The sequence below is a fragment of the Misgurnus anguillicaudatus genome, chromosome 7, assembly GCF_027580225.2.
Source record: "Misgurnus anguillicaudatus chromosome 7, ASM2758022v2, whole genome shotgun sequence".
NCBI classification, from domain to species: Eukaryota; Metazoa; Chordata; class Actinopteri; order Cypriniformes; family Cobitidae; genus Misgurnus; species Misgurnus anguillicaudatus.
The window spans coordinates 20,564,228-20,579,387 of record NC_073343.2 but is presented as its reverse complement, the minus strand read 5'-3'; the positions used below and the strand labels follow the sequence as shown (position 1 = coordinate 20,579,387).

The window sequence follows — 15,160 nt, the reverse complement described above, 5'->3', positions numbered from 1 at the left end:
TAGTGCTATCAGCTTTGTTTAAGGCATGTTATCATGTTTCAATCCATCCTGCACAATTTCTTCGATTTCCACAAAATGCTAAGAAATCTAAAAAAAAATGCAAAGAAAGAACAATAAGCAAAAATGTTGGTGCACCAGTGTAATTTTCATGTTTTTGTTTGCGATATTGCAGGTGCATTACTGTAAATCTATGAGGTATTAAAGCAGCAGCCACACAATGTCATTTATTATACAGATTTTACCACATGAGAGGGCTTTCGTTTAAAGCGCTTCAATAAAAAGACAATGGGCCCTATTTTAACGATCTAAGCGCATTGTCTAAAGCACACAGCGCAACGTCTAAATGGGTATGTCTGAATCCACTTTAGCTAATTTAACGACGGGAAAAATGTTTGGGCGCCGAGCGCATGGTCGAAAAGGGTTGGTCCTGTTTTTTTTAATGAGTAATGGGAGTATTTTGGGTGTAATGTGCAATAAACCAATGAGAGTCTTAGCTCTCATCCCCTTTAAAAGCCAGTTGCGCTGGCGCTATGTCTAATTCCTATTTAGATGATGGACTGTGTAAACTGAAAAACTAAGCGGAGGAAGAAGATCCCCAGTTTAAGATTAATGTGAAATAATTGTGTTGTTTTTCACGTATTGAAATTATTTTTTTTATTAAAACCTTTAAAACCCGTTTTCTTTTAGTCATGGAAGTAAAAAAGCCGGCTTTTAATTGCTGTAAATGTTTGGCTATCCAATATCATCAAAAAATAATTTACAAGTATGTAAGAAAAGGTTTGTACTGTAAAAATACTTTATTTGTAACAAACAGGATATAAAGAATTTACAAACGTCTCTCCACACGCTTCAGCACTTGGACAGCGTCATGAGTTTTTTTTAAGCATTACTTAAAAATGTTTCTCATCTCACCATGTCCACAAGTACAGAGTCATCATATACAATAAATCCGTGAGGTAATTTAAAAACAGATGCATTTGTTTAAAGCAAAGCATTTATTTACTTACCACGCTACAGGTGAAGCAGCTCTTTGCGCCTTCTAACATCTCATAATTTATGTCCAAGAGACTCAATAATAATCTTTTACATTCAATCCTTTAATCTTTCATATTTAAAAGTGTTTTTGTGCTGCTGCGCATTCATGTATGTGATAAGCAAACCCACGTTGTCGTCCCGTTTATAGGCGCATATTACTTATTGCGCTCTTTAAATAATAAAAACAATTGCGCCATTGACTTTAGACTTTAGAGCAGGTTTTTGTTGGTCAATGACGAAGTCTATTTTAGTATTTTATTTTAATTTGCTATTTAAACAACGTGGCGCTAAACGTGAAAATGATAATTGCGCAGTGTGGAAACTAGCAAAAGACAATTGCATTGTGCCCGGGTGTAAGATAGAGCCCAATATGTAATGTGTAATAAAAAATATGTATTATGTTGCCAGAGGTCACTAAATAACAACAACAGCAGCGCTTGATGATGCTGTGAAACAATGGGGAGTAGCTTTCACCTTTACTGTCGATATAAATCGGATCATCAGGACTTACAAATTATGTTCATCTTGGATGACTTAATGACTTAATAATGAAGTTTTATAAGCATTACATTATAATATTAGCCCACAGGGTGGATTGATGGTAGCAAAAACAGAGTGATGTGCTAGCAATTCAGGTACTACTAATTCAGGTGTACTTCTAGCTTTATATGTCACACGCCAGTCGGTCTGCACATTGCCATATGAAGTCGAACACACCTGTGGTTTCTTTGGCAGCAAAGTGAAAACCAAGGATAATCCAACCCCTATGAACAAGGGCGCTACACTGTTTGAATTCAAAGAATTGGCAGGTTTAAACATTGTTGAAAACATTTGAAATTTAAGTACACATTTGAAAAAATATATAACGCTGTGCAAGTGATTAATGGATATTTTAATGCAAAACCCATACATATTGTGCCTTTAAGCAGCAGAACGCGCACACATCAAACTTCTAATTCAAACCTGACTTTTATAAACCAATTTCTGTTTAAAAGAATAATAAAAGGTTGTACCACATAAGTTAGGATCAATTGGAAAGGCAGTTGAGAGAACTTTGTTGGGCTGGGAACATTTATGCACCTGTGCAGGATACATTAGGGGTTTATTTTATATTATGAGGTCATTAAAGGAAAACACCACCATTTTTCAATATTTTACTATGTTCTTACCTCGACTTAGACGAATGAATATATACCTGTCTTTTTTCAATGCATGCACTTAATCTTTGTACACCATGTCGTGAATGTGTTAGCATTTAGCCTAGCCCCATTCCTTTGGATCCAAACAGGAATGAATTTCAGAAGCCAACAAACACTTCCATGTTTTCCCTATTAAAAAAGACTACGCTCTGTATTGAGTGCACACATTGAATAAAGATAGGTATGTATTTTGTCCAAGATGAAGTAAGAACATGGTAAAATATTAAAAAACTCCCTAAAGGTGTTGCTTTTTTAAAATATTTGTACTTTTGCTTCAATGTCGAAAATGGTACATTCATGGTTTGATGAACAGAAATGGTTAGGGCTTGGTTTGTTGGTTCTTTTTGGTTAAACCCATTGTGTGTGGCACAGTCATTTTTCTAGCAAGAGTGTAGGCTGAACTGAAAGTGGTGTTTCTTTGAAACTGACTAGGAGCTACGGGAGAAAAACTGGAGCGCTATGGAGGCGCTGTCAGCCACCGAGACCATACTTCAGGGAAAACTCACCAAGAGCGCCAAGGATCGCACCGCAACTCCCAAATTACTTCACTCTAGAGTCAAATCAAAGCCTCTGTCATTTATTGACCAGTGAAGATCTCTGCATTCTCATTAACTTCTTTACGTACAGCTGCATACTCATTTCATAACACTGAACTGTTAAACCGCATGATGCTAATGTGCTGTATTGAATGCCACAAGCTGCAAGAAGCTTCATACTTACAGACGTATGGCGATTGGCTGAAACTTGCTGTTCTGTTTTTAAATTCTCCTTTCATCAATTGTGTATTGACACCTGAAATGAGTGTGCAGCTAACTTATACTTTTTATTAGTTGATCATTAGTTTAGGAATTATTTTTGCCCATTTTGTCATTTGATCATTCATTGGTTTTTATCCTGTTGTGTGACCTCCCCGCTCCTCCCTTCCCAGCATGCTAATCTCCACCTGATTTCCACAATTTTCCTCTAAATGTTTTCACAATTATCACAATTATCCCACAAGAAAGCTGATAATATGATGAAATCAAAAAAGGAAGGTAATGAACAAATCCAAAGAAGTTGTTATCACCTCACATACCTAAAATGATTTTGTAATGTGTACCTGTTGTTTATTTATAAGTTGCATTCATTTTGTTGTTGCCTTTCCCCAACATCTCTGAGGGTCTCACCAACTCTCCTCCAGCAGGATCTGAAGATCTGTCAGTAATAGGAAACCTCTGCCCTCTCCCTCTTGGACAGCCATCTAAATGTAGCAAGAAATTTGAGTTCATATTTAAGTAAATCTATAAACAGTCCTGGAGGTGTATATTACCCTGCTTACATTATGAGTATTTATACCGGGGCTCAACCTGCTGACAGTTGGACAGATCATGCTAACTGATTTGTCAACAGTGCTGGGCAAGCTACTTGGAAAATGTAGTGAGCTAAGCTACCAGTTACTTTACATTAAATGAAGCTTCACTACACTGAAGCTACCCCCCTGGGAAATGTAGCAAGCTAAGCTACATCAATAGTAGCTTGCTACATCCAAGCTACTTTTTTATTTTTAACCAGTTTTATTATGTAATTATTTATTCAGTTTCCATTTAGAATTTTGATAATTATAGGCAATTAAAGCATAATGTAGACCTAGGTATTTCACATTATGGGGCGGTTTCCAAGACAGGTCTCATTCTACTCCCAGAATAAAATACATGAGTGAGCTGCCTTAATTTAAAAACACCTTGCCCTGCATACCTTAACACAGCTCCGAAACTTTCAGAGGTGTACGAGGATCTGGAGCTACCTCTACCATAATTTAAAATCAACTCCAGACACAGTCACGAGACCCGCTCTCCCTTTCACCCTGATTGGCCCCGACCTGACCCTGACTGTATGAAACAACTAATCAAACTGATGATGGCAGTGACATTACCCAATCAGAGGTAGAGCACGAGTCTTCACAGGATGCGAGTGGTAATGTTTTGTATGAATAAAGGCTGCACAACTTAAATACAGGAAAACAATGTCCCGTGTCGATTCAAAATGACGCGCTTATTCACAAATTCAGGACGACTTCAGAAATGTTTGGAAAATTGTAGCTTGTGTGGAAGCTACCGCACTACTTAGTCAAAAAAAGAGCTTAGCTACTAAAAAGCTATTTCATTTAGAAAGCAGCTAAGCTACCGCCAAGCTACTGAAAAATGTAGTTAAACTACTAGCTTTGCTACTTGTAGTGAAGCTACTGCCCGGCACTGTTTGTCAATATATCTGCTCATGGCTGTCTCCAGCATCTGTTGTGTTTTCCACAATTCAGTATTCCAGTATATAAAATCAAGAGCTGTCCTACTTTTTAAATTTAAATTTAAATGGTGTTATTTATAATTATTTTAATAAATTGGTACTCATTGTTATGGATCATAAGATGTATAACCTATGCCAGAGCTATTCAATTGGCGGCCCGCGGGCCAAACCTGGCCCCCAAGGTAATTTGATCCGGCACCTTATGTAGTCTGTAAAAAAGACATCTCTAGAATAAATTTAGAAAAGTTAGACAACGGGCCCTACAGTTACGAGTTGATGCGCGTGCGTCTGTTTCATACAGCATGAGATGCAGAGCGCGAGTCACGTGACTGGTGCGAGCAGCTTTGTCACGTGTTTATATTCGCGCTTTGGTCCACAAGTTCAACGCGATCGCCTCCCCCGCTTGCGTCTCAAGACGCGATAGCTGACAGCGGTGAGTTAAGAGACTGTCTATTTTGTCTTATTAGAAGGTAGCCTAATGTGGCTGTTGTAGTTTAAATATGGCTACTGTAATAATTAGCTTTGACAAGAAAAAACTGCATAAAACAATTATGTTCCATATTATAAACCTTTTTGCACTGAAGTGAGTAAATGAGTTAAATTCTTACAGAAAATGTTGATACATGACAATGAGTCTAGATTGTTAAAATAATTTAAAGGACACCTATTATGCCTTAAAATAAAAGTCTCAGGTGTGCCTAGAATATGTCTGTGAAGTTTCAGCTCCAAATACCCCACAGGTCATTTATTATAGCATGACCAAAATGCCCATATTTGGGTGGGAGCTCAAATGCGCTGTTTTTGAGTCTGTACCTTTAAATGCAAATGAGCTATCCCTTTCCTATATCAAAAGAGACAGTAACAGGGTTCCCAAGGGTCCTTGAAATCCTTAAAAGTTTGTGAATCTGGGGGAAAAAATCAAGGCCCTGGGAAGTTTTTGAAAATATACATACATGGATACAGGTCATTGAAAGTGCTTGAATCTATTTTATGCAAGAAGTTTTCTGGAAAAAAATCCATATTATTCCCTGTGTAGTGTAGGATAATATCATAAAAGTTCTAGACTTTTTAAGCACACATGCTAAACTGTTCACTTTAAATGCTTATATCTTCTTTATACGAATGTTGATTCATACCAAAATGCGTTCCTGCAACGCTGTCTTTGGCAATATTTCAGATAGCGAAACACTTCCTGTATCCCGCGTCACCCTGTCTTTGTCGTTAAGCCTCACCATTGGTTGAATTTGATATATTCGTTCAGACGCACTTACCCCTGGAGGCGTCCCCAAAGTGTCACCGCAGTGACGCAGCGCGAGTTCCCTCAAAAGGGAACTGTAACAATGTATCTTAAAAGGTAACACAATGTAACCTTGCTCTCACTTGAAATGTGTCCCCACATTAAGTCCTTGAATTTGAGGGTTTTGGACCTGGAAGGTCCTTAAAAGGTCCTTGAATTTGAAGTAAACTAAGTTGTGGGAACCCGGAGTAAGTGTTTTCGGTCAAAATAGATCTAATTCCTGAGAATATAGTCTGAAACAATAGTATCACACTATTGACATATGGCAGGTGCCAGACGACTCGCTGAGGGCAGAAAATACGGTAATACAGGACTGTCAGTCAGTGGCTGCGGGTGGGGCTTTATAAGTGTGATGTCACATTAACAAGAGAATCAAAACCTCATGTCTAATAAGACCGCTTTGGTTTAATGGAGATTACAAAAGAATGAGTGGGTGGATTTTTTTCATTGTAGGGATGTGTTCACATACTGCCAACACACATTAATGTCCAAACACCTTGTAAAAGTGGATTTTGCATAGTAGGTGCCCTTTAAAATTATAACCAAATGTACCTGCAATTATATAATCACCCTTTATTCAAAAATCTGTCACTTTATATTTAATTCTGTTATTATTTGTTGTTCATAAAGTGCTTTAGGAATTTAGCTTTTATCTAGGGCCGCAACCTTCCAATCTCTCTGATGAAGCCAATACGGAAGTGACTTAAACTGAATTGCATCGACTGGCTGGTAGAGGCTGGCTTCAAAAGGGAGTCAATTCCCATAGACCCCCATGTTAAAATGCTCAACTTTACAGCAGAAAATAATCCATTTACAGCCTGGTACAAAAAGTGTTTTTGGTCTGTATAGCTGTGAGGGAGGGGAATTTTTTTGTAACTCATTCGTTTAAATTATATTAAGCCTCAAAGTTCTGCATAATTATGGGCGTGGCCACTAGAGTTACGGTTGAACAGCCACTGCTGTCACTAGAATTCAGCTAGGGGGCGGGGTTTTAGCAACCAGCCACCTTTGCTTCACCCATGTCCCGCCTCTTTACCCATTTTCGGTTGTCCGCGAGTGATGCGCAGCGGCCAAGATGGCGACGGCAGGCAACGCCTACTTTAAGCTTCAAAAAAGCTCTTTACCAACTTATGGGTGACATCATGGACACTACGTCTATATTTTTTTTTTACAGTCTATGGCTTTTATACATCCATTATTCACTGGATTGATTAGTCTATTTTCTTTTCCTGAAAAAAATACAGAGTGGAGTAAAAAATGTGTTATTTTTTGTATTTGTTGCAGAATTTGGGGTTTTATGAATGTTTTACAACACTAATGTCCTCAATAACAAAACTGACTATACGTTTTGGTTGTAAAAAATGCTTTTTTCAGGAAACTTGAAATAAGCAGATTATTCTGATTGATATTACAATTTTATATTATTTGTATGGGTAAATTGAATGGTTGTGTTATAAAAAAGCGATAAGTGAAACTAGTATTGCATGCTCATATGCTTACAATGCTTAGGGGGCGTGCACACCAAAGCTTTTACGCCGGCGGCCAGTGTATGTTTTCATTTGTTTCCAATGGAAGCGCTGCGTTTTTCAAAAAAGCCAGCAGCTGGCATTTTTTTCTGTGCTGAAAGCCGGCCCTTGGCGGTTTTTCCGCGCTAAGCGCCAAGAGTTGAAAAATAATATTTAACTTTGGGTGAAAAGCTTAGCTCGTCAATGTCAGTTCTCACACGCCGTCCAATCACAGTGGAGTAGGGGCAGGACAAATAGCACAGCAACCAATACGCTCAGCTGAAGAAAGCTGCCAGTTGGTGTCCGCCTGCCGTTTTCAGCCGCGTTTAAAAGCTTTGATGTGCACACCCCCTTAGAGCCTTGCAGTGTTTACTTAAAAGAATCCTTGCAATAATCATTCCTTAAACAATTGTGTGTCTTGTTTTCTAGTCAAAAATATCTTTTGTCAGCCTGGAATAAATGTATGATGTATACATAAAATCTATTTAAATTTGAAATGAATGATATTGAAATAATGCACATTTTGTTGGGTGTATCAGTCACTGTTTGGGGTGAGAAACAGTACTGCTTTCTGATTTGGGCACATTGTGGTGTGGTGATACAAAGTGTAATTAAATGTATGTTTAAAGGTGTTTGATTGGTAAAGTGTGTGATCATGTGTCTCTTTTTTTTCACAGGATCACCAGACGATGTTGGAGTCGGCAGAGGCTGAATGCAGAGCGCTGCTGCACAGACTTCTGCCACACGTGCCCCTACCCACCGACCAGGTGCCCTACCACCCTAGTGATACTCACAATTACAATATACATTTCATGTAATGCTGTTGGACAGTGGATATATGCAGAATCATCTAATGTACATATACATTCTGATTACTCAGAACCACCAGCAGTGGCTGCAGAAGTTTGAGACATCTTTGAAGGAGTGTTCGGCTGCAGAGGTCAGAGTTGCCGCAGAGGTGACCTCTGCCTCTGGGGATGCCCAGGTATGGATGCATTAGATATATTGTAGTGTTCCATCTAACAAAAAAGTGGGCAATTGTTTTACGGTTTGTTTGCAAGTAAATTAAGTGGTTGTTTTCTCAACAGGCTTTAGCAGAAAAGTTGAAGGAATCTGAAGAGGCCCAGAAAGTTCTACAGAAAGATTGTGAGACGTACAAGAAGGTCCTAGCAGAAACGGTGAGCTCCAGATATGGATTTAACTGGAAAATGTGTGATGTAACAGCATATTTTTGGAGTTCTGCTTCATGAGTGTTACTAAGGGTTATGTTGGTGTTGTGCACACAGGAAGGGATCCTGCAGCGGCTGCAGAGCAGCGTGGAGCAGGAGGAGACACACTGGAGAGAGAAGTTGGAGCAGTCACAGGCTGATCTCAGAGAGGTTTGTCAAACAAAAACTCGCTGGATTATCCACACGGTTCCTGTGACATTTAGTTGGGATGTTGAGATTGCTTTTACTGTATTGGGATTGAATTACAAGTGTAAACATGCTCCAAAATAATTTGAAGTTGTTTATTAAAGGCGGGGTGCATGATTTTTGAAAAACAAAAGGGAGTCAGGCCGACCACCAGAACACACTTGTAGCCAATCAGCAGTAAGTGGCTTGCCTACTAATCGACATCATTGCCTGGGTTGTGTATGTGTGGGGCGGGTCTATCAAAAGAAGGTCTAGATTCTATTGGGGTAGGGGCGTGTTTGTTTAGGTGATTTTTAGTGATGCTCCGATCAATGCCGATCACTATTCTGAATCGGACAGCCGATCTTATTCACAGCTATTTCCTGTACTACGGCTTTTAATCAGTAAGTCCTTATCAATCTGAAATCATTGTTAGTTTGAGTCGTTTATAACATGTATTTGAAAAAGCAACACTCGTCAAACATAATTATTAAACATATTCTTTATTATCATGAAAATACCTGAAAAGGTTTAAAGAAATGAAAATATAAATATATCCTTAAGACATTTCCTGGAGCTGCATGTCATCATAGCTGCGTGTGTATTGTTCTTCGTCTACAGCGCATTTTGAGTTTCTGCACGAGATCGCCCCCTAGCTTTTGGATGTAGCGGTATTTTGCCGTAATTCATTGAGAAGCATAGCAAGCATTATCGGCTGATCGATCGGAGCATCCCTAGTGATTTTATATGTCAACATTGGCTTTCAGAGATCATGCACCCCGCCTTTAACAGGTAGGGCTTTAGACAATTATTGGTCAGCATTAATAATGAAATTATGCCTTTGGAACAAATCCGATTTTCATTCGACTTATAATGGTACACAGTATAATAAGGGACTTTGTTTGGCCAAATTCTGTGCCTGCATCATATATACAGTAGTGACCAAAAGTGATTGATAATTGATAGCGCTCTATATTCAGATATTTTATTATAGTTGCATGAAACAGTTTGTGTGCATGTTGTATTGTTGCTTTTGGAGTGTAAACATGAGTTCAGCTTTGAGAATAATTTAAAGAGGATTGGTAAAAAAATATTATTACAGTATAAAGACTAGGACAATACCCACAAAATATTACCACAAAAGAGGATCAACTGGTATTAATAACAGATAAAATTGTAGTCAATGTATGACTATTACCTAAGAGCAGTTTGTTTTTTAAATGCAATTTTGGCATTCCCTGATTTGCTGCTATTTTTCTTTTTGCCAAACCATTTTTTCCAATGAACCTTAAAAGTTTATTGTTTTGTCAATTTTATACCATGCACCTCATACTTTGCTTATTTAATTTAACCTGGGGGTGCATTAATTCATTCCCCGCCAGCCTTTTTAAAAAAAGGTGCCTGCCAGCATTTTTGTGATTTTCACAATAGTTTCTCAAAATGTCTACCAGGAACATGAAAGAACACACCCGTTGCTTTTAAACAAACAAATAAACAAACAAAACGGAAAAAAGTTTCATCATATAGTAGATTTCTTCAAAAATACCAAATTTAATTTAATAATTACAGTTAATTGCATTTTCTAAAGGACTTTTGTTAGAGATCAGATTCAGAACGAAGATCAAAAGATACAGAGCCCTATCATACACCCAGCACAATGCAGCACAATGCGCAACGCAGGTGTCTCTTGCTAGTTTTAACCCAGCGTTCTGGTCTGAAAACGAGGTGTGTTCAGGTGCATTGTTGCCGTGTTGCTATTTTGAGGCAAATAAAATAGACTACTCTATTGACCAACCAGGGTTCCCAAGGGTCCTTAAAATCCTGAAAGTTTGTGAATCTGGTGGAAAAATTCAAGGCCCTGAGAAGTTTATGAAAATATACATACATAAATACAGGTCAATGAAAGTGCTTGAATCTATTTTATGCAAGAATTTTTCTGGAAAAAAATCCATATTATTCCCTATAAAGTGTACGATAATATCATAAAAATTCTAGACGTTTAAAGCACACATGCTAAACTGTTCACTTTAAATGCTTATATCTTCTGTATGCGAATGCTGATTCATACCAAAATGCTTTTTTGCATAGTTGTGTTTAACACATGAAAACGTCTTGGGTAACTGTTGTTCCCTGGGAAGGGAACGAGACGCTGCGTCTCCCTTGCCATACTTCCTGCGTCCCTGTAACGCCGTCTTTGGCAATATTTCAGATTGCGATATACTTCCTGGCTCTCGCGTCACCCTGTCCTTGTCATTAAGCCTCACCATTAGTTGAATTTGATATACACATTCAGACGCACTTACCACTGGAGGCGTCCCCAAAGTGTCACCGCAGTGACGCAGCGCCAGTTCCCTCAAAAGAGAACTGTAACAATGTATCTTAAAAGGTACCACAATGTAACCTTGCTTTCACTTGAAATGTGTCCCTACATTTAGTTCTTAAATTTGAGGATATTGGACCTGGAAACTCCTTGAAAGGTGTGGGAACCCTGACCAACTAAAACCTGGTCTAAAGTCAATGGCGCAATAGTGTTTTTGGCGGGTTAGAAATATGCGCCTATAAACGGGACGACAACGCGGGTTTACTTATCACACACAGATGCTCAGCAGCACAAAAAAGCTTTTAAATATGAAAAATTAAAGGATTAAAATGTAAAAGATTATTATTGAGTCTCTTGGACATAAATGAGGACCGTTAGAACGTTAGAAGGCGTAAACAGGCTGCTTCACCAAATAAATGCTTACCTTTAAACAAATGCATCTGTTTTTAAATGTTTTTTTAAATGCTTCCTCACGGATTTATTGTATATAATGACTTTGTAGTGGATATGGTAAGATGAGCCTTTTTTAAGTAATGCTTTTTTTAAAAATCCATGGCGCTGTCCAAGTGCTGAAACGGCTCTCCGCACGTTTAAAAATACAAACAACAGATAAAGAATTTACAGAGTACAAACCTTTCCTTGCATATTTGCTAATTATTTTATGAGATTACAATGATTATATAGGATATCAATCCATTTACAGCAATTAAAAGCCTGCTATTTTTACTTCCATGACTGAAAGAAAACCACTTTTAAAGGTTTAAAGGTAAACTGGTGGTCTTCTTCCTCCGCTTAGTTTTTCAGTTTACAAATTCCACCATCTAAATAGGGATTAGGCATGGTGCCAGGCGCAACTGGCTTTTAAAGGGGATGAGAGCTGAGACTCTCATTGGTTTATTGCACTTTACGCCCAAAACACATCTATTACTCATTATGAAAATAGGAACAACCCTTTTAGCCTGTGCGCTTGGCGCATAAACCATTTTTCCCGTCATTAAATCAGCACAAGTGGGTTCGGACACGCCCGTTTAGACTGTGCGCTTTAGACAATGCGCTTATATCGTTAAAATAGGGCCCACAGAGTTTACAATGTTGTAGAATTAGCTGATGCTTCAGGTTTTTATAAATTGGGTAAGAGTGTTACCTAGTGGATAATAGCAGAATTAAAGATTAAGGTAAAAACTCGTCAGGGAAGCGTCATTGGCAGAGAAATGTTTTCTCCTAATTGACGATATAACTCCTCAATGGTGGGGAAAGAGTTAAAAGCAAATATTGTACACCCCCAACCGTAAATGTCGCAGAAAGGGAATCCTGTAATGAACTCTGACAATCTTGACAAAGTTACAGTAGTCTCCCTGATGTTCGAAACCAGAAACCTACTAGCTTTAGGAACGGTGAATTTTACCTTAATGATGTGTTTCTTATTAAAACCACAAAAAAATCGAATTTTCAGTTTAAGTACACGCATGCATGTTTATACCCCTGTAACTATAATTACAGTACAGTATATTCTGATAATTTACATGAATAAATTGATCAAATAGTAAAATTAAACCTTGAACCTGTCATTTTTAGATGACACAGAGAGTAATTGCACTGGAACAGGAAGTGGACAGATTGAGCACAGATGGAGATCTGGAGAGTGTGAGTTATCTTCAGTCATTGGCAACAGGCACCTGTACTATACTATATACAGCATACATTTGAAAAACAAAAAAGCTCCATGAGCTAATGAATGAAACTTTGAATGCTGTTTTGCAATTTATATATTGCAGTTAAGGAGAGACAAGGAGCACCTTGAGTCTGAATTGGAGAGAGCGGAGCGTGAGAGCGCCACCTATGTGTCGGAAGTCAGAGAAGTAAGTGTAAATGATTCCTGATGCCAACAAAATAACCAAATTGCATGCTTGTATATTCCTGGTTTATAGTTCTGTCTTTTGTTTTTGTGTGTTGCTTGTGGTTTATAATTGACTAACATTGTTTGAATTTAGTAACAACTTTTATAACTCTAGGTGATTGGTATTGGCTGTCCATCCTCAGTAAATTAACACAAAAGATGTGGTTTGTCTGTTAACATCTGGTTTAGACACTTTAACCTAAATCTTTTAACTACTGACTGGTTGATGGGACTGTTTTTCAATAACAACAAAAGGATTTTGATCCAGTAACATGTCACCCGTGTGAATCACATAAACTCATGTGCCTACTCAGACCTGAAGCAGATTCATTCAAAATAAACCTAACTATTCAAGCCCTTATAAAATAAGGTATAGTTCACCTATGAATTTTCAATTTTCAAAATCTGTATATGACTCTTTCTTCTGTGGAGCACAAAAGAAGATATTTTAAGAAATGTGAAATTTTGTATCCATACAATTTTGTTTGTTACCGTCATGGTTCAAAATCTTCTTTTATGTTGTGCAGAAGAAAGAAAGTCATACAGGTTTAAAGACACGGAAGTCACGAAGGAGCAAATAATGAAATAATTTTCATTTTTGAGTGAACTGTTCCTTAAAACGAACTTTTGGAAATGACACGCAGTGTTTCCTCATTTTGGATCCAAACACCATCCTGCTGGTCTGAGCCCCACTAGTTTCTTAAACATCTCAAACTTCATTACAGCTCAAAGATCTCTTGACCGAGTTGCAAAGCAAACTCGACGGCTCATACACAGAAGCCGTCAGACAGAATGAGGAGCTGAATTTGGTAAGCTGTACCCCTGGTTAAACTAAAGAAGCTTTTCATCTCTCTATTCTTGAGCCGCTGTCACATGGTTGCTTCAAGGGCTGGATCTTTACGGCAAGGTGTCGCTATCCGTCATCTTTCATTTCTAACCTATACGTTAGGGTTCCTTTTATGATATTCTTCACTTGTTATGACATACATGACTTTATTTATTAAGATTTAAAGGCATACTCCAGCCAAATATCAAAATTACCCCCATGGTTTACTCACATTTGGAGTAATTTTGGTAAATGTCCTTGATCTTCCAGGCTTTGTAGTGGTATTGAACAGGGATCAGGGAACAACTTCTGACTTTAAAACCCCAAAAAGTGCATCCATCCAGAGAAGTAACCCAAAAATATCCAACCTCATTATGAAATGCAACCACTGACACTGATTGGCTGCCTTTGCTGCTGCTTAAAAGAATTTAAACTTCACCGTCTTCAGAACACGGACAGACCAAAATTTTACAGCTAGAAGAGCACACCTCAGAACGCGACTTGCCATTTTGCCTTGAACTTCGCGAACACTGCTGCAATTTATTTCTCGTTGGAGGCGAGAGGCCGAATGTATGAAAATTATTTTCGAAGGGAACGGAATTGAATGAGAGTGAGATGCATTTTACGTAACATGTATCCGTTGTTCAAATTGGGCCAGTTTCTGGCGGACATTTGTAAAGGAGGAATTTCAATGAAACTCAGATATTCAGAATGTCTAGCACTCTTCGTTTGTTCGTGAATGCGGGTAGACTATCGGTATTTAACTAAGACAAGGTAAAAATGTATTTTCATTCTCTGTCCATTTAACGGTGGGTCGCACCAATGTTAAGGTGCAGTATCGCTACCTACTGTAATGGAGTGGCTCCTATACTCCTTGATAAGAGTGCCGTTAGGTGACGAGGGAGTTATGTGGCGATAATGCACTTTCACGTTGGTAGAAGAAGCTCTATGAATGTGCCTTTGCTGACGCAGGAAGCTAGTTGTCATGGTTTTAAAAATGGATATTTTTGTTAGAAAATCACATCAATTACCTGCAGAAGACCTTTATTAACCTCTTGGAGCTGTGTGGATTACTTTTCTACAGGATGAATGCACTTTTTGGGCTTTGAGGTCAGTGGTTTTTCCCTGGTCCCTGTTTGATATCATTATGAAGCCTTGGAAGAGCAAGGACATTTACAAAAACAAATATGTGTTTGTCGGAAAGATGATGGACACGTGTATCTCGGATGGCCTAAGAGTGAGTAAACCATGGGGTGATTTTGATATTTGGCTGGAGTATCCCTTTAAAGGGGCACTCCACTTATTTTGAGGACGGGCTCATTTCCCAACTCCCCTAGAGTTAAACAATTGATTTTTACAGTTTTGGAATCCATTCAGCTGATCTCCGGGTCTGGTGCTAGCACTTTT

At 38.3% G+C, this 15,160-nt stretch overlaps 1 protein-coding gene across 5 annotated transcripts in view; it reads left to right on the top strand.

The window, feature by feature from the left end:
- The window catches only part of LOC141349217 (kinectin-like), a 59,383-nt gene that overhangs the window by 38,885 nt on the left and 5,338 nt on the right, over positions 1 to 15,160 (top strand). For 3 of the 5 annotated variants that reach the window (XM_073869551.1, XM_073869552.1, XM_073869550.1), the window contains exons 25-31: positions 7,994 to 8,083; positions 8,197 to 8,301; positions 8,405 to 8,494; positions 8,603 to 8,695; positions 12,606 to 12,674; positions 12,806 to 12,889; positions 13,653 to 13,736. In XM_073869551.1, coding sequence (XP_073725652.1) covers positions 7,994 to 8,083; positions 8,197 to 8,301; positions 8,405 to 8,494; positions 8,603 to 8,695; positions 12,606 to 12,674; positions 12,806 to 12,889; positions 13,653 to 13,736 — 615 coding nt within the window. Of the gene's footprint in view, positions 1 to 2,666; positions 2,763 to 7,993; positions 8,084 to 8,196; positions 8,302 to 8,404; positions 8,495 to 8,602; positions 8,696 to 12,605; positions 12,675 to 12,805; positions 12,890 to 13,652; positions 13,737 to 15,160 lie in introns of all 5 variants that reach the window. The other 2 variants (XM_073869554.1, XM_073869553.1) reach the window with 2 other exon arrangements.